Source organism: Dermacentor andersoni, chromosome 11, assembly GCF_023375885.2.
Source record: "Dermacentor andersoni chromosome 11, qqDerAnde1_hic_scaffold, whole genome shotgun sequence".
Taxonomy (NCBI): Eukaryota; Metazoa; Arthropoda; class Arachnida; order Ixodida; family Ixodidae; genus Dermacentor; species Dermacentor andersoni.
The window spans coordinates 90,532,249-90,550,987 of NC_092824.1; the positions used below are offsets into that span (position 1 = coordinate 90,532,249).

Consider the following 18,739-nt stretch of genomic DNA (forward strand, 5'->3'; position numbering starts at 1 on the left):
CCAGTATTGACACCGTTGGCAGCTGAACAAGGTGGTTGTTTGCACTGCTGTATCAAAGGGCCTGCGCTTGCTGCCCATTTGGGATACGAGGCAAGCAGTGCACCTCAAAAGCTAAATAATGAGTCTGCATGACAATATGTGAAAATACACCCATGTTCTTAGTCGCACTTAATTTAGGAAAGTGCCGGTGGCTGCGGCTGGCAGCTTTCCTTGAAAACGGCAACATACCTATGTCGACACCCCTCTGTGTCGACGATTTTAGCTTTTTGTGTGGGCACTGTATCAAATTGGGAATGGCTTATTTCAAATCCGTATGGTCAACACTGAACTACAGGAGGCGTTTTCTTCACCTTGATGGCTTAATTACATTGAGGTCAGTCACTCAGGTCTGCCAGCAGTAGATGCTTAAACTACAGTAAAAGCTTGTTAATTCGAACCGCAAGGGGACGCCATCTCAGTTCGAATTAAACGAAGTTCGAACTAATGAAAGCAATGAAGAAAAACAGGACACCGCGACCAGGAAGCAGCAGGGCATGGCGCCAGTTCAATTTAATGTTTGAAAAAATCCGTAATTGTGGTCTGCTTTTTTTCTTTGAAGGCAACAGCAAGCACTTTCTGCTCTAAAGAGCGAATGTTGCGGAAGGCTTCCTGTTCGCTTTCTTCAAAACTGAAGAACAGGCGGGTGGCATTAAGTCCGGCCATGACTTCCGCAGCGGAGGGCCGCACCGGTGCCTCGTCGTCTTCCTCGTCGTCGTCACTGGCAGCGACAGGCTCTATGTTTTTAACTTGGGAAATGATGTCCTCGTCTGTGGTCACACCACAGACAACTGCGCTCGCATCCACGTCTACGTAGTCGGCAAAGGAAACGTCTTTCAGAACGTCCGACATGGGAGCGGTGACGCTAGTGACGCAGTCTCCGTGCGCAGGTGGCTCGTCCACGTGCTCGCCTTGCGTGGTGAAGCCACAGTGGCGATAGCAATTGGCTATTGTAGCCCCTGTCACTTGTTCCCAAGCACGCACAAGCATATGCAGTGCACTCAAGAGCGTCACTTCGTAATTCTGGCATAGAATAACTCTTTCTAGTATGTGGCGCCGATAAAATGTCTTCAAATTTTTTATAATGCCCTGGTCCATGGGCTGCAGCACTGCCGTTGTGTTGGCTGGAAGAAAGGCCAACTCAACGGCATTCGTTTGAACTTCAATCTTGTGCGCAGAGCAGTTATCGACAAGAAGAAGGATTTTGCGGCCACAGCGCTCGAACTTCTTGTCTACCTTCATGAGCCACTGCTTAAACAACTCTCCAGTCATCCAAGCCTTCCTGTTTGCCGCGTAGTCTGTTGGGAGGGACCTGATGTTCTTGAAGCAGCGAGGATTGCTCGACTTTCCTACCACGAACAGCGGTAGCTTTTCACTTCCGGTCATATTTGCCGCAACCATCACCGTTACTCGCTCTTTGCTTCGTTTACCCCCCGTACACTTGTCATCTTTGTACGTGATCGTTTTGGCGGGCAGTAACTTGAAAAATAAGCCTGTCTCATCAGCATTAAAAATGTCCTGCGGAGAGTACTTCCGTAGGTAGCCTTGTAGGACCTCGGAGCGCCAACTTTCACATGTTTACAAGTTAACAGCCTTCATCTCCCCTGACACCGCACGAAACACAAGGTCGTACCTTTCACGGAAGCGGTGCAGCCACCCATCTGAAGCTGCGAAGTCGTCGTAGCCCAGCCGCAGGGCGAAGTCCGCTGCCTTCGCCAATATGACGGGGCCACTCAGCGGTATGTCCTGAGCACGCATCTCCTTAATCCAGAGGAGAAGCGCTTTTTCGAGGTCGGGGTACTTTGCCAGCCGCATCCTCTTCCTTTCCCTGGCAACTTCTGCCTCTAAGGCGTCTTCAATCGCCCTCTTATTTTTTATATAAGTGGACAGCGTGCTCTTCGGTATCCCATGCTTCTTGGCGATTTCTTGTTTCGACAAGACTCCGGCGTCCACTTCCCGTAAGATGTCGCATTTATCCTTCAGTGTTTTGGCGCAGTAGTATTTACCGCGGGCGCACGCCATTCTGAAACCGCACGTCAGCACGGCGAAGCACACCACCGAGGCCTAACTTTTCAAGCGATCCGCACAACAAAGGTCGTAAGCGCGCCGAAAACCAGAAAACTCGAGGCTGCCGAAAGTGGCCGAGACCACCGCGAGTTCAGGACAAAGACGTTGACGAAGGCTCCTCCTATTCGTTCAATTCTCGAGCGCTAGCGGCGCTGCGATGTACTGGATTCGCTGTATTTTTTGTGCTGGTTGCGCCATCCATCGGTTAACAACTGCAGCTATACGACAAGATTCTTAGGCCTCTGAGATCGGCGGCTCAAAACCGGAAACCGCAGTTCTCGGAGGTAGAGAGAGGGCGTAGCTGTTGCCACAGCTGTCACCCCTTGCCCTCCAGCCTCTGCGCCGGGTGCTGGCACCGGTTTTACCCGCTTTTTCCTTCTCGCCCCATTTTGGAGGCAACTCAGCCGCTGCAGCCTCGCGACAAGGCCTGCTCTGGCCATGTGCCAGGCGGCACGCCGCCCAGGCGCGGCGGCGCGTAGTTCGAATTAACCGTGGCAGAACCAACTCACGTTCGAATTAACGGGCTTTATTATACATGGACTTCTATGGAGCTAGGCCGGACCAAGTAGTACGGTTCGAATTATCCCGAAATTCGAATTACTGAAGTTCGAATTAACGAGCTTTTACTGTATGCTACTGTGACATATCGGCTTAACTTCGGCTGAACATTATCGACATGACCTTAAACTGTGTGTGCAGATGGAGAGGGCCGAAGTTCGTGTGGCCAGCAATGGAACACCACTTGCGTCCCATCTCTTGCTCATCTACAGTGAACGCAACTTCTCATGACAGCAACTTCTCACACCATGCACTAGCTGATGATCGTCACTGTCGTCTGCATGATTGGCACGCCCTGCATAGAGCACTCCTCATGTCATACACAATGTGCTCTGTAACTGAGGAGGAGGTAAGGTAGGGTGTTCGAGGCAATTAATTAGTCACTTGTAAAAATATATGAACTCTTAAACCTGCTTTTTTTTTTGTGGACATGACGGAAGTGTTCAAGGAACGTACTCAGCGAATTTCATTGACATCCGTTTACATAGCAAAATTGCCGGAGTTTCCTTTTAACATTTCTTAATAAGATGTAATAGAGTATGCCAGCGAGCTCTTTGGAGCCTTGGCACTGTCTTCCATCTGGATGGGATGTTGCTGCTGCTGGTTTCCCATTCACGACTGGGACCTCTGTCTTGGTTGCACTCCAGGGTGATCAAACCAGGGCAGCTCTCACGGCCTTGAACGGCAACTGCTGCTTTGTTGTTCAGGCTGGAGTTCTGGGTAGGCCTCTAGCTCAGTGTCCTCGTCCTCGGTGGCAAACCACCACGGTATTCGCTTGCCTAGCGAAGTCTTCTTTGGTAGTCGCCCAGGTTTCGATTATCTTCGGCAGTTGCTGGTGCAACTGCCGTTATTTTGGTTAAAGTGGTTATCTGCCCTGATGCAGGCAGATAACCACTTTCACGTCTTCCCTCGGTAGCAGTGGTAGACGCCTCCAGCGTGGTCAGCATCGTCGTCGTTCAGTTTGTTGGTTAAGTTCGACGAGATGTCTCCTCCGGGCTCTCTTTTGCACTCCCTCGCCTGCCGTTTCTTCTCGCAGAGTGACAAGACGTTTTCCCATCCCGTTTCCATCTCAGTGTCATGCAGTGCTGCTGAAGAAGCATGGCCATCATTCTCTTTGTGGTGCACATATTTCTGTAGTAGGGGGCTCCTGCTTTCTGCAGGTTTTCAGTTTTCTTTTGGCAGTGCCAACATACCTGGCAGAACTATACAGGGGCAGCCCTCTTCTAGTTCACTTGGTCAACTCAGCTACCACAGCATTCCTATAAAAATGCAGTAATTCTGGCAATATTTCCTGAGACCACATGGCCTCGTCAAAGAAAATTCTTCCTACATGTAAGGAGGATGCAATGGATGTTGCATTAGTCCGCACAAAGAGGTCGCACCAGCGTAGTCCTGTCTGCCATTTGGCCCTGCAACTGATAATAGTATTCATGCTCCCTTTTCAATGTAATTTCATTATCTGTTGCCCTACAGCAAAACTTTGGAGAAGCTGCAGCTTCTTCGATTCTTTTTCCTTTGAAGGAAAATGGGCATTTAACTTCTAGCAGCCCCATGTCACTACCCTCAAATACCAGTCTATCTGGGGATGCAGCAATAAACGGATGCTCAGCATGCACGTGCAGGCCTGTATATCCCACTGTTTTGGTCTTATCCATGCAGGCCATTAGCTGTTCATATGCCTGAATGGCATCTGGCTCATGCACATGACGCGATAGCGATAGCGATTTAACGCGATAGCTTAAAGAGCTCGTGTCGCAGAAAAGCCGGTCTCGTCGGCGTTGGCCATGAGCGAAAAATGGCGGAAGGCAGTTCATGAATAAAAACAACTTGCAAGATGGGCTGGGTGGGAATCAAACCAGGGTCTCTGGAGTGTGAGACGGAGATGCTACCACTCAGCCATGAATTCAATGCTTCAAAGCGGTACAAGAGCGCCTCTAGTAAATGCAGTGTTGTCTTAGGAACGTGCCTAGAAAGTTATGCTGCGGTGTATGTCAATAATTATGAGCATGTAAATTACAGAAATCACAGTCAAATGCATAGAGAAGTACGTTTCTGCTACATTTCTTCTGTGCTTGGAGCACACGCAGAGCCATCTTACGGCAAACACAGAAGACCCCCTCCTCGCAATGTACGGCACTGCCCCGACAGGTGGCACGCCACTCGCCCGCGCAACGCGGCTCGTCTTTCCGCTCACAGCATGATTCCTAGGTGATCTGTCCGATGCGGGACGCCTCTGACGTGATCGCTGCACCGTAGTGTGTCTGGTGGGAAAGCGTCCCCTGCGGTGTGTGCCGGGTTGCTGGCGAGGAGTCATGCGTCTGCATGGTGCTCCCAAGCGAGAAAGATGACGATCCCATCAAGGCGTCAGCCTTCATGGCACGTCGCGGCCCGGGTGTCCGTGCCGGTCACGACGTTTCGCTCGCGTAGATCGTTTCTCCCTCCGAGACACCGAGTTCTTTGGTTTGTTCGATTGCTCAGGCGCACGTTTCGTCTTTGTGTGACTCAAGAGCATGCCGAGTGAATGAGTGGGCGGTGCGAATGGGGTGCGATAACGCTATTGCAATCCACTCTTGAAGGTGAAGCTTAAGCGTCCTCCAATTTTTATAGTTCTGTGGGTAAAGTATCTCTTTAACAATACTGTCAGGTTTTCGGCACCTCACAATTCTTTTAAACATTGTGGCAGTTAGTCGACCAATCCGCTCCATGTGCCAGTTTGGATTTCTGGCCTGTCCAATCGTTGACTCAAGCATAACAGCTCTGCTGTCCACCGAGAGAGCCTGTATAGCTGCAAAAAAAGTATTGTTAATTTATGGGTTTAGAATCCATTTTACAAGTCATAAAGCAAGCATTGCATTGTATTAAAGCAATGACAAGTAGCACGGTGTCAACAAAGCATCACTTGTCATGGAAATGTTGAGCTATTTGGTGGGGATTCATCGTGGAAGGAAGTGAGGGGTGCAAACACGGACACAAGAGAACCAGGCAACATAAACGCTGCAGATAGTAGCTCAGCGTACTACAAATGAAGCTTAAAATGAGAGAAAGTTCAGCTAGTTGCTAGGGAATCACAGTAAAAGAAAGTAACACATGCAAACATGGATACAAGAGAACCAGACTACACAAACACGATGTTGTCTAGTTCTCTTGTTGGTGTTTGCACACCTTACTTTTTTATGATGAATTGCTTGACAGAAACTTATTACCGTTATGTTAGCTTTTATTTACTTCTACAAAGAAACCCCTACAGGCCTACACAAAGAGGCTAAAGTACTTAGGTTGTGTCAAATGACACAACTGCATGTTGCAATGTTTAAAATGTAGGGAGATACCGATCTCCTACAAAATTTTACAGCTTACTTTCACAGTAACATAAGAATTTTTCCGCAGCTTGTAACTTGCATGAGCTCATTATGCCATTTGATTTTTTTTCACTAATAATGCTGGTCAACATAGCTAAATAGTAGTTGGTTCAGCATTGCAAGTATTTAACTCTTTCGTTACGGCAGAAAAGTGGCTAATTTAGAGTGCTTCCAGTAAAAAAATTTTTTCTCTTGAACAACGAAATGCATTTAACATTGCTATGCAGCAAATCGTAGCTTATTGGTGTGGCTTTTTATATAAACAAGGACTGTGCTGCGAGATTTAGAATTGTTCACATTTTATTTGTCAAATAACCTAAAAAATGTGCACATAAAAGTATAAACAAAGAGAAATCAGTGACTGTGCTTAGCCAGAAAATTATTTTGAGAATTCTGAAATATACAAACTGTTACTAGGCCCCTTAGCTATGCTTCCAATATATATCAATCCTGTACACCACGTATTGCATTTATCGGGGCCCATCAATCTAGCAGCCTTGACGGCTGTGCCACTCGGCGAAGCAGTCCCGTGAGGGCAAGAAGCAAAGGTATATTTCACAAGTGGAGCACATGACGTTTGTTCTGTTCTGTGTCTGTTTTTTGATAGCAGATTTTGCAATTTCTCCTCATCGTCATTCTTTTTGGTTGGTGCCGAATAGGGTCCAAGGGCGAGAAGGGGGGTGAGAAAGGAGCATGACCTTCTGCGACTTCATCATAGCCAAATATTTGCTGAATCAGTTCTTCCCTAAATGCAAGCTGGTCAAAGTAGGTGCTTCGAGAAAGTTCTCCAACTGTTGGGTTGTCTTTTCGGTGCTGCTGGAACAGTACGAAACTGTTCACGCACGCGATATCCACACAGTGAAAAAGCAGCGTTTTCCACCAACGTACGCATTTTCTGAGGACGTTGTATGTGGCAATTATTTGGTCTGATTTGTCCACGCCTAACATCCCGGCATTGCAGTCGTGGACAAGGAGTGGCTTTCGGATGACTCTCAGAGCCCATTGGCGCCCCCTTTTCTCTCTTCTCTTGGCAGGCACATGCTCATTTGCTGTGTGCATCGTGCTCATCAAGTTTACAGCACGCCAGTCTTTCCACTGCATGTAAAGGATGTTGCCGTCACGAATCCATCTGACATCTCCACACTCTGCGCCTTTTTCCCATGATGAGTCTTTCAATTCAACTGGAAAACAGCGACGATCTTTGCGTGTTGTTCCGCATGCAAGAGTTTTGAGCTCGAGGAGGTGTTCAAAAAGTTTTTTGAAGTGTAGAAGTTGTCCATATAAACTCTGTAGCCTTGATCAAGGTACTTTGTACAAAGCTTGTTCACGACGTCAAAGGCTAAGCCATGCGGTCCTGGTGCCTCACGCTTGCCAGTATACACCGAAAATTGAAGGGTGTATTCAGTTCTTGAATCTGCCAGCACCCAGAGTTTATATCCAAATTTCGTCACCTTGTCTCGTATGTATTGCCTTATACCTGATCGAGCCTTCGATTTCACCATACGTTCGTCAACGGCGAGGTCGCGCTGTGGTTGAAACAAATTTGCAGATTCTTGATTTATGTGATCCAGAAGCCAGGACACCCTCCAAGTCTTTCCAACAGATGCTGCAGCTGCGAAGTCCTCCGGGTCCCCTACACTTAGGTATGACAGCAACGCGAAAAAACGGTCCCTTGGCATAATATTTCGCGGGAGAAGATTACTGAATATTCCTGTTGATCGCCAGTATAAGTGCAGTCGTGGCACTTCAACAACTCCCATGTAGATGATTATCCCAATAAGTCTGAGCATCTCCAGTGGAGTGACTTCCTCCGAAGAGCCGTCACGTCGAGAGTATGTCGGTCGGTCCAAAATATGCATCCAGGCATATTTATTTGTGTTCTCACACAAAGTCTTGATCACCTCTGTAGTAAAAAACAAGAGGAAAAAATCCAGCGCTCTTGAGAATCGACGCGCATCGCTCCGCTGCACTGCTCCGACATGGGCACCGGGCTGTCTCGTGGGCGAAAACTCGATACGGCGCGGTGTACTTGGCAAAACATCCCCGCCGTAGGTTGTTGAGACCCTAAACACAAAAATAAGACTGCATTCGTCAAATCTGAACCACGTTTTTGTATAATTACAGCGCTAAGTCAAAAACGAAACCTACCTGCGAGCACCTGTTGACGTTCGGGGCACTTGAGCTGGAGCGTCTTCATCACAGCTAAAATCTGACGATCCCGCATCGTTGCTTGAGCTATCACTGCTGCTTGGATCACAAAAATTGGCAGCAGAAGCGGTGAAAGTGCTTGGAACAGGAGTCAGTTGTCGCGGCACAAAAACGGAACTGAAAGAGGAGTTCTAAATGAATCCGCCAGATGGAGCTAGTTGTCTGTAGCGCAGCGGTTCAAAATTTTGCGGGAGATTCAAAGTCATTGGAACTCTGTGTTCGATGGCCTATGGCGCCGTACCGAAAGAGTTAAACATGCCTAAAAATGAAAGAGCTAAGCTCATTGCTAAGCTTGCAGATTGGTTAGTGAGATAAAAAATGTCACCACATATCAAGCACTACTGTCATTAGCGTTATACCGATGCAAACTGTACTTCACATAAAAGCACAGTAAAAGGGGCTCTCACACTGTTCCTGTCTGTGGTCACATGCTAATGGAACACTGCTAACTCTTATTTTAACAGATGAAAAAAATGCAGAGTGAAATGCACTTGCAATTTATTTGCCTGAGTTTTCTTTGCTTACATAATGGAGAAGCAGGCAGTTTGCTGCCACCTTTTCGAGATCAGCAGCAAGCAGGTATGTGTCACTCGGTGACAGCCCTGGCAGCGAGTCAAACCGCCGCCTTTTCACACCTTCATGTTTCCTTGAGTGAAAAGTGATGCCTTGCAGAGGCAGAGGTGGCTCAGGCTTTTTGGCTGAAAAAAAAAAAAAAGAAGCTTTGTTTCTGCAAGTACAATAACGAAATTTTAAGTGCTTCCTGTGATGTTTAGTCAGCGACCACATCCAATGTAAGGAAATTAAATGTGGCAGCTTTGTGTTATTTTTTCTCAATGCAAGTCTTGTAGTTAAGAATTCACAAAGCGACACCAATATGTCTTCTTAATTAAACCCAGTAGCATATATTTGTCCACATACCAGTACTCATGTACGCTGTAAACAAGGTAGCTATGTGAATGAGTTGATAGTCAAAAGCTGCTACCACAAATGCAAACAATCCTACAACACAAAGGGTCAACATGGTGCCACAAAGAACCCTTTGCAGAAAGGGGCCGGAAGTGTGTTCCCAGATTATGAGGCACTTTTGCCGCCTTCTATGTTAATTAATGCCTGCTAAGCCGCAGCATTCTTTGGGCAGGAACAATCCAAGCACATGAATCTTCTGTGCACGCTGCTGCATCCTTTTGTGTCAAGTGAATGGCATGAAGGATTAACCCAACAAAATGTTGGCATGTGCCACTCAGGCTGCAAAAATAATATTGAAGAGGAGATGAGTTTCCGTGCTCAACAGGTATTCATCAAGGCAAGGATGGAATCAGGTGTTTACGAATTCTAAAGAACGGGTTTAATTTCATGTCACTCAACATGAAATACGTGCATCAATGTCAGACATGAGCTGCACACCACCACTCGCGCATCAGCCTTGTAACACCATGTGCACACATTAACAGCATCATGGAACGATGCAATCTGGCTTGTCAGACAGCTATGCCAGTACCAAGTTAAGTACAACTAGCAGTTTTACAGTAAACAGCCAAACTTGGAAGTCATTCTCGTTATATGCCTCTAAATAGTGTACTTGTACTGCAGACAAGTCCACTTGTCGAAACATTGGCTCCTGCAGACAAGTCCACTTGTCGAAATGTTGGCTCCTGCAGACAAGTCCACTTGTCGAAATGTTGGCTCCTGCAGACAAGTCCACTTGTCAAAACGTTGGCTCCTGCTTTCGCCTTGTTCAGAAGAACCCCACCTATATATACTGTGGCGAGGAAAGCACATGTCGCCTTGAAAAAGACAAGTCCACTTGTCGAAACGTTGGCTCCTGCTTTCACCTTGTTCACGTTTTGCTCATCGTCTTGAATTTCCAGTTTCCATCTCCCGCATTTCCCATGTATTCCCTGGATTTCTAAATAGTGTACTGTATGATACCGGCAATCCAAGGCTGCATACGGTCGCAGACAAGCTCAAATTGGTATGCTACTCACCCCTGTCGATCGGTATACATGCAAATGCGCACAAACAAGAACTCCCTGCCTTCTACATTTACAGCATGCATATTTTTTCAACATTTAAGCAACCATACCTTTATATAGCTAGCAGCTAGTCCACAACGGCAGAGCCGGTATACTTACGAATTCCTAAATTTTACCAATCAGACTTACATTTCCTGCACGTGGTTAATGCGGGTTGCACTCCAGATATAAGATAGAAAGTTTTCTCACCCTGTGGGGCCAAGGCAATGACCAGCCAAGATGGAGCCAGACGCCTTGGAAATCGCAGCGTGCATGATGTAATAGCCGCCTTTCATTGGCGGAAGGCAGACACTACGCAAAAGTCTGCACGTGGATTCTGCTGACACGTCATTGTACATGATGTTGCACACGTATCCTTCTTCTTGGAACATTGTTCCTTTCATTTTCTGACGCCCGAAGCACGCTCCGCTCAACTCCATGTGTTCCTCGAGCTGTACTTCCGTGGGTATTTTGACATTGCTGAAGCGAGTTTTCCAGCTGTTCGTCACACTGAAGAAACCTCCAGGTATAAAGCATTCACCAGCGGGGTCCATGGCTAGCGGACGGTGACAAACTGCGCGCACACGTTGCGATTTTCTCACACGCTGCTGCTTGCACACGAATGTTGCGTGCGGCGGCTGTCTGTCGCGGCGTGCAGCAGCGCCTGCCAAGTTGTTTCTCGTGGCCACCGCACGGTGGCGCCACAATGCATCGCAAAAGGCAGATTGCTGAGATTTAAATTGTGGTCCATTGTCTGTTACGATGGATTCGGGGAAACCCTCTTGGCTGTAGCCAAGGTCATGACAACGTCAGGTGCGACTTCACATGGAAGACTTCAGGCCATTTTGAATAATAAACAATCAATTTTATTAAAGGGTGGACTATGTCCATACCTAACTTTTCCCATGCTTTTTCTGGAAAGGGAACTGGTTCTAATGGAGCAAGGACTGGTTTAGCAGACTTATCTGTGGCCTGACTAATGTAACAATTGTGGACTGCATTTTCAACCTGTTAGCCCAAACAAGGCCACCAGTACCTTTCTCCAAGCTGCTGTTGGAACTGCTCTTTGATGGTTTTCATGATCAAGCAGTATAAGCTTGTTTCTTAAAGACTCGAGGATAGTAGCACGTTCATCACGAAAAACCAATCCTTCCACATAAAAAGGCTCATCCTTTACTGCACAATAAGGTCCCAGGTGAAAAAAGTTTTTACTTCCAGCTGGCTTATGGAACTCGAAATTTCACCCAGCTGGAGGCTTTACTAGCTAGGAAGGCGGCTGGAAAAATAGGAAGGCAGCTGGGTGAAATTTCCAGTTCCTTAATCCAGCCGGAATATGTCCCAACTGGAACATCTTCCAGCTGGATCCAGTTGCCAGAACTGCCAACTGGAATTCGGCTGGAAGAGGTTCCAGCTAGAACCTAGCTAGACCCACAGTCCGGGCTGGCACACAGCACCAGTCACCACAGCTGAAAAATATTGCCTCTAGAAAAAGTAATCCTAGCGCTAATGTTGTGGCCCCAGGTTGATCGCAGACTGCTGATGTTAGCTGCTTTAAACTTGCTGGAAGCTAGAAAGAAAATGCACTGCGGCATGTGGTTTTCACCAGCAGCTCGTGCGCAAATAAAGAAGCGCTGTGATGCAAGGTGTAATATGTATTTCATTGAAAAATATCACTTCATGCATGACTAGCTTTACTCTGCTGATCCATGCATAGTTGTGCAAATATATCATACATGACATATAGTTTTTCTCTCTTAATTCATGCACAGCTTTGCATTTAGTTAATACACAGCTTTCTCTTGCAGTCTTGTATGTTTTCACTCAGAGTACGCATCACGTTGTGGTGGGCCAGCTTAGTATCCACATTGTTCACATTGCCCCAGTAGGCCAGGCACCCTGCAGGAAAGTATAATGAAATAATTTTGAAAATAAACTCATTATAAACATAGCACAATATTATGATGAAAAAAAGACTAACCGTAAACAACCTCCACTTTTTCTGGTGTCAGCTGCTTGGATGGCTCCTGCCCACTGTTAGCTTTTGTGGGTGCCAACCGACCGCTTATGCTCCTCTGCGCAAGTGTGTTGCATCCCCACACAACTTGCACATCATCCCTGACCAGAATGCTCGGTTTTTTGTTCTTGAACAGCTTAGCTGCTTGCTCTTCTGTTATGAAAATGTTTTTTGAAAGATTGAACTGAAAGAAAAGAAATGCATGGAGAAAGAAAACCTTATTTTAAGCGGTAAAAGAGCCTGTGCATGTCAACTTAAGCTCGACTTTTGTTTCACCCACAGGATTAAAAAATGCATAGGAAAACAGTTTTGGAGTTTCACTTACCAGCACCCCATCACATGGGGAAAATTCTGCAGGCACCATCTTCTGTGCTGCTTGATTTGCCGTAATGTTGAGAAGTACAATTCACGAAACATGAGTACATAGAAATGTCCACGAAAGTCCACATATTGAAGTCCACATATTTTCAACTGCTTTTTCAGTGCAGTCATTTTCTGATGCAGTCAATACGGCTGGTGGTGTAGGTGCAGCAGCTGTGGTCACTTGCATACTATCCCCTGCACAATTTTTTTTTACTTGCAGTACGCTGACTTATAGCTTTAGAGAGAGCGATGACAGGACAACATACAAAACCAACATGCACTGAAGCTCAAGATAGACAATGTTAAATATTTGTTTCATTACCACAGGGTTTCTCGTGGCACCTAGCACTTTCAGGTGCTGGCTCTGATGCAGCTTTTGACAGCTCTGCTGCGATGTTCCTTTGCAGAATCACGCCTGCAAGAAATAGTCTGGTTAACACATTTGAAAATTTCCGCATGACCCCTCTTTGTGAAAACCACGCTATTGTTTACATTATTGAGAAGAGAGATGAACCGCTCTTCAGACTTCCTACTGTGTAAATGAAAGCAAGTTTTCTGGCCTTAGAATCAAATTTTCTCATGACATATGGGGGAGATGCCAGAACCATGTTCTCAAGATGCAAAAAAAGAAAAAGTAATGGTCATGAGAATGTGCAAGTGCAGGCAAAATGTTGTCAGAGGAGACAAAACTATTTATTGTGTGATGTCCACAAAACTAGTTCAATGTGAGCATTGCCACATACAAGTGACCTGAAAACTCCACTTTTTACACAGTAGATTTTTTTCTTTTGATGTGAATAACATCAGCCTATTAATTTTAATGCAAATAACTCTTCAGGAGAAACAGCATAGCAGTCATAACCACTAAGCTTACAGTTAGTTTTAAAAATATGTTTGCTGTCCTTTTTGCAGAAATTTGCTGTGAGCTTGCCATTCCCACACCAACAGGGCTGGCTGTCAAAATTTTCCACTGTCTGCTGAACTGGAAAAAAAATAGAAAAGTAACTTGTGAGCCCTGTTCATGTATATTATTACCCTCGCAAAATATTTGGTAATTCAACTTACATAAAGTCATCTGTTGCTCGATTTTTTTCTCTAGAAAGTCGATGTGCCTTTTTAAGGACGCTGAATGTTGACACTCCAATTTGAATCTACTTTTCCAGAACGTAGCCTCCTTCTCAGAATTTCTAAGTTCTCATAATGCGATGAGACTCTCGTCATCACTAGAGTCAGAGCAGTTGTCTTTCTGCAAATCCAAGGTCCTCTTTCTCTGCATAAACAAGTTGCAAATAAAATTAAAACATATTATGTGTGCACAGCTAGTTATCAAAAAGACTTTTTATGAACTGATGAGAGACTAGTTTTATACTTCCAGGGGCTTTTCTAGCCTTAAAGACAGCAGTTGCCCCTAAATTCACACATGTTAATTAAATTGGGTTTATTGGCGCAAAAGCAACTTAGGCTTTGCTGCACCAGACAAAGGGTGTTGGTCAATGGTAGAGCAGTAAAACTGGCATTATTTAAAGTGTTCAGTTTGTCTAAAAAATTCACTACAAGTGTAAGAGGTGGTTGCAGCTAGCGCTGCTCCGCCAACCCAACAGACGACCCCGAAGGTGGGCGCAGCCGAAGCTGCCCCAACCTCCGAGACCCCTTCCAGCGCTGGCAACGGCCAGCGCAGCCAAATCCCTCAGGGAGCCCCATCGACCTCCGGGCTGGTGGGAGCAGGGGTCTTGCCTTCCAAGGCGGGACTCCCCCTGAAAACTTCTCGCTCGCAAGAGCGCTTGTCCGGCGTCTCACAGGAGGCAATGGACACTACACCTGTCCCCAAGGTGCACCAAACGCCTAAGGAGCGTCGAGACTCGCTCGAACGCTTCAGAAAGAACAAAACACCTATTACAGGGCCTCGAAAGGGCTCTGTAATGTAAGGCATCCCTTCCGTTTCCGTAAACACAGCACCTATATTTCTTTAAATATGGATACACAAATCATTCAATGGAATGTCAGAGGTCTTCTTAGGAATCTTGATGATGTGCAAGAACTCATCCATACACACAGTCCAAAGGTGCTGTGTTTACAGGAAACACACTTAAAATCAAAATACAAACTTTCTTCGACAATATGTTACTTTTCGGAAAGATCGCGATGATGCTGTCGCATCGTCGGGCGGTGTTGCAATTATAATTCAAAAAAGCGTAGCCTGTCAACGTTTACAGCTACGAACGCCCCTTGAAGCAGTGGCGGTTCGAGCTGTTCTTTCAAATAAACTCGTCACCATTTGCTCGCTTTATGTACCCCCACACTTCAAATTAAACAAGCATGAATTTCAGTCATTTATAGACGAATTGCCAGAACCTTATGTTCTTCTTGGCGATTTCAATGCCCACAGCTCCCTGTGGGGCGACTCTCGTACAGACGCGCGAGGTCGCCTTATTGAACAGTTCCTCTTTTCTTCCGGTGCGTGCTTGCTGAATAAAAAGGAACCCACATATTACTCTCAAGCAAACAGAACATTTTCTTCAATAGATCTTAGTATAGTTTCCCCGTCTATACTGCTCGAACTTGAATGGGAAGTTACGAAGGATCCTTACGGGAGCGACCACTTTCCCATACTGATAAGGACATCTAAAGAAAACGAATATCCTCCGCAAGCTCCTAGGTGGAAGATAGACACAGCCGACTGGGAGAAATTTCGAAGTCTCACTAACATCTCATGGGCCGACATGTCTTCTCTAGAAATTGATGCTGCTGTAGAGTATCTTACATCATTCATAATAGATGCCGCATCAAAATGCATATCCGAAGTGAGTGGTCTGGCATGCAAACGACGTGTACCGTGGTGGAACAGCGAATGTAGGATCGCCCGTAAGAATCAGAACAAGGCGTGGGCGTTGCTACGCGCTTCTCCCACTGCAGAGAATCTTATAAACTTTAAGAAAATAAAGTCCCAAGGCAGGCGAACCCGCCGACAGGCCAGAAGAGAAAGCTGGCACAAGTTTTTATCGAGTATTAACTCGTTTAGGGATGAGGCCAAAGCCTGGAACAGAGTTAATAGGATTAGAGGGCGGCAAACACATTCACTCCCCCTGGTAAACACACAGGGCGATACACTACAAGACCAGGCAGACTCACTTGGGGAGTATTTTGAGAACGTGTCAAGTTCATCAAATTATTCACAATCCTTCCTCAAATACAAACAAATAGAAGAACGTAAGCCTTTCAACAGAAAATGTCGTCAAAATCAACCATACAACCGTCCTTTTAGTATTGCAGAGTTCAGAGCTGCCTTGAGCGCATGCAAGAGCTCTGCACCGGGATCTGACAGAATCATGTATGAAATGCTGAAAAACTTACACAATGACACGCAAGTTACACTACTTACACTTTTCAACACTATCTGGGAAGCAGGGTACCTTCCGACTGCATGGAAAGAAGCCATTGTGGTCCCTGTTTTAAAACAAGGCAAAGATCCTTCCTCAGTGGCAAGCTACCGCCCGATAGCCCTCACAAGTTGCATGTGTAAGGTATTTGAAAAAATGATAAATCGGCGCCTCATCCATTTCCTTGAACAGAACAAAATACTTGATCCTTATCAGTGTGGCTTCAGGGAAGGGCGCTCCACAACTGATCACCTTGTACGTATTGAAGCAAACATCCGTGACGCATTTGTACACAAACAGTTTTTCTTATCCATATTCCTCGATATGGAGAAGGCATACGACACAACGTGGCGATACGGGATCTTAAGAGACTTGGCAGAAATGGACATTCATGGTAATATGCTAAACCTCATAGAAAGCTATTTGTCCAATCGCACATTCCGTGTAAAAGTCGGCAATGTGCTGTCACGTCCTTTTACACAAGAAACTGGTGTACCCCAAGGAGGCGTGCTTAGCTGCACGCTCTTTATAGTGAAGATGAACACGCTCCGTGCTTCATTACCTCCGGCCATCTTTTACTCTATCTATGTGGACGACATTCAAATAGCTTTTAAATCCTGTAACCTCGCAGTGTGCGAGAGACAGGTACAGCATGGTTTAAACAAAGTATCAAAATGGGCAGAGAAAAACGGATTTAAAATCAATCCTCACAAAAGTTCTTGTGTACTTTTTAAACGAAAGAGAGGCCTGGTCCCGGATCCTTGCTTAGAACTGTGTGGACAACAAATTCCTATCAACAAAGAGCACAAATTCCTAGGTATTATACTTGACGATAGACTCACTTTCATTCCACACATCAAATATCTCAAAGAAAAATGTCTAAAAACAATGAACATAATAAAACTTCTATCCAAGACTACGTGGGGTAGTGACAGAAAGTGTCTAATGAATCTCTACAAGAGCCTAATACGGTCACGATTGGATTATGGGGCCGTTGTGTATAACTCTGCCGCCCCGAGCGCGCTAAGGATGCTGGATCCTGTCCATCATCTAGGTATCCGACTAGCCACTGGTGCTTTCAGAACAAGCCCGATCGAAAGCCTATATGCCGAATCGAATGAGTGGCCGCTCCACTTACAGAGATCATACGTCAGCTTTAGTTATTTCCTTAAAGTGCATTCCATTCCTGAACACCCATGTTTTAATATCCTTACCGATATGTCGTATGCTACACTTTTCCGCAACCGTCCGTCTATAAGACAGCCTTTCTCGCTGCGTGTGAAAGAGCTTAGCGATGAAATGCATGTCCCACTCCTGGAGCACCGCTTAATGCGCCCAACCAAGCTATTACCTCCTTGGGACTGGCAGGTCACAGAATGTGACGTATCCTTTCTAAAAGTTTCAAAGCATGCTCCAGAGGTAGAAATTCGAATGCATTTCCTAGAACTTCAGTACAAACACTCGTGCACAGAGTTCTACACAGACGCTTCCAAGTCACATGCCGGAGTATCCTATGCAGCCGTCGGTCCTTCTTTTTCGGAATGCGATGTACTACATCCAGAAACAAGTATCTTTACGGGAGAGGCCTACGCTATATGGTCGGCTGTGAAGCATATAAAGAAAGCAAAACTCCAAAAGGCCGTAATATATACAGACTCCCTAAGTGTGGTGAAGGCCTTAATGTCACCCTACAAACATAAAAATCCTGTACTTACTGAGGTCTATTCCGACATGTGCAAAGCTTATCTGTCTAACCAGCAAATCATCATATGCTGGGTGCCCGGCCACAGGGGAATCGAGGGTAACGTCTTGGCAGACCAGATGGCTACGTCAATTGCACTCCCTGCTGTTAATAATACTGATTTGGTGCCTCTCACAGATCTGAGACCTTACATACGAAAGAAACTGCGAAACCACTGGCAACGCATGTGGGACGCAGAGATAAATAATAAACTGCACGTTATAAAGCCGCAGTTAGGTTTTTGGCCCTCCCCAACAAAATCTCGGCGAACAGATGTCCTATTCTGTCGCCTCAGAATAGGACACACATTTGGTACCCATAATTTTTTGCTTACTGGAAATGAGCCTCCAACCTGTGGCAGATGCGGTGAGAGGCTGACCGTCCTCCATGTCCTCCTGGAGTGTCGGGAAGCCGAAACGGAGAGAAAGAAACATTTTCCGCTTGCTTACAAACATCACATCCCTCTACACCCGGTTATGTTTCTTGGTAAGGAACCGCTTTTTGACACCAAGACAGTTCTGAGCTTCTTAAATAATGTCGTACTACACGTTATATGCCCAAGAAATTCGTAGAGCATCCTCGCTCCAGAGGATGCCGCTGCGATAAGTTTTGCCTTGCACATGCCTCCAGGCCCTTGTTTTTTCAAGGGCTCTAAGGAGGCAGTAGTGCTCGAACATATCTTATAACCTTATATATTTTTACGCATCGTATCATTCTATTTAAATGCATTTTAATGTTCATAGTACACGTCATAAGTCATCGCCATAATCTTATTATACAGATTTTGCGCACTTTAGCGCGACCGTTTTTAAGGCCCTTCTACAGCCACGTCACACCAACTTCATCGAACTCATGATTTCATTGCAAGCCCATTAACACGGACATGGCGCTCTTTGGCCATACTTGGCCCTTGCGCCACAAAACATCAAACATTCATTCATTCAATTCATTCATTCATTCAAGTGTAAGAGGCGCAAATGTATTGTCTCCCAAAATGAGTGGGG

General features: G+C 45.8%; 1 protein-coding gene, 1 long non-coding RNA gene and 2 pseudogenes across 3 annotated transcripts in view; 1 reads left to right on the top strand and 3 right to left on the bottom strand.

Moving 5' to 3' along the window:
• The window catches only part of LOC129386858 (uncharacterized), a 101,639-nt gene that overhangs the window by 50,973 nt on the left and 31,927 nt on the right, over window positions 1-18,739 (top strand). The gene's annotated exons all lie outside the window — the stretch shown is intronic.
• On the bottom strand, window positions 3,890-11,443 carry LOC140214157 (uncharacterized; annotated as a pseudogene).
• Window positions 6,361-10,444, bottom strand: LOC140214280 (piggyBac transposable element-derived protein 4-like; annotated as a pseudogene).
• Window positions 11,552-14,130, bottom strand: LOC129386859 (uncharacterized). 2 transcript variants are annotated; one of them, XM_055075139.2, is made up of 4 exons: window positions 12,940-14,130; window positions 12,580-12,812; window positions 12,219-12,438; window positions 11,552-12,136 (listed from the first exon to the last, which is right to left on the bottom strand). In XM_055075139.2, exons 2-4 carry the CDS (start codon window positions 12,616-12,618, stop codon window positions 12,018-12,020), a joined length of 378 nt encoding a protein of 125 aa, XP_054931114.1. In that variant the 5' UTR covers window positions 12,619-12,812; window positions 12,940-14,130; the 3' UTR covers window positions 11,552-12,017. The 2 variants fall into 2 exon arrangements, with proteins under 2 accessions (XP_054931114.1, XP_072141670.1); XM_072285569.1 differs by having other exon boundaries at window positions 12,580-14,130.

Excerpts from the sequence above, each read along its gene's own strand:
- LOC129386859 (XM_055075139.2), bottom strand. The coding sequence starts at position 12,618 with ATGGTGCCTGCAGAATTTTCCCCATGTGATGGGGTGCTG. Across the intron at positions 12,439-12,579 it reads CCCCATGTGATGGGGTGCTG|TTCAATCTTTCAAAAAACAT; the intron begins GTAAGTGAAACT and ends CTTTTCTTTCAG. Across the intron at positions 12,137-12,218 it reads AAAAGTGGAGGTTGTTTACG|GGTGCCTGGCCTACTGGGGC; the intron begins GTTAGTCTTTTT and ends ACTTTCCTGCAG.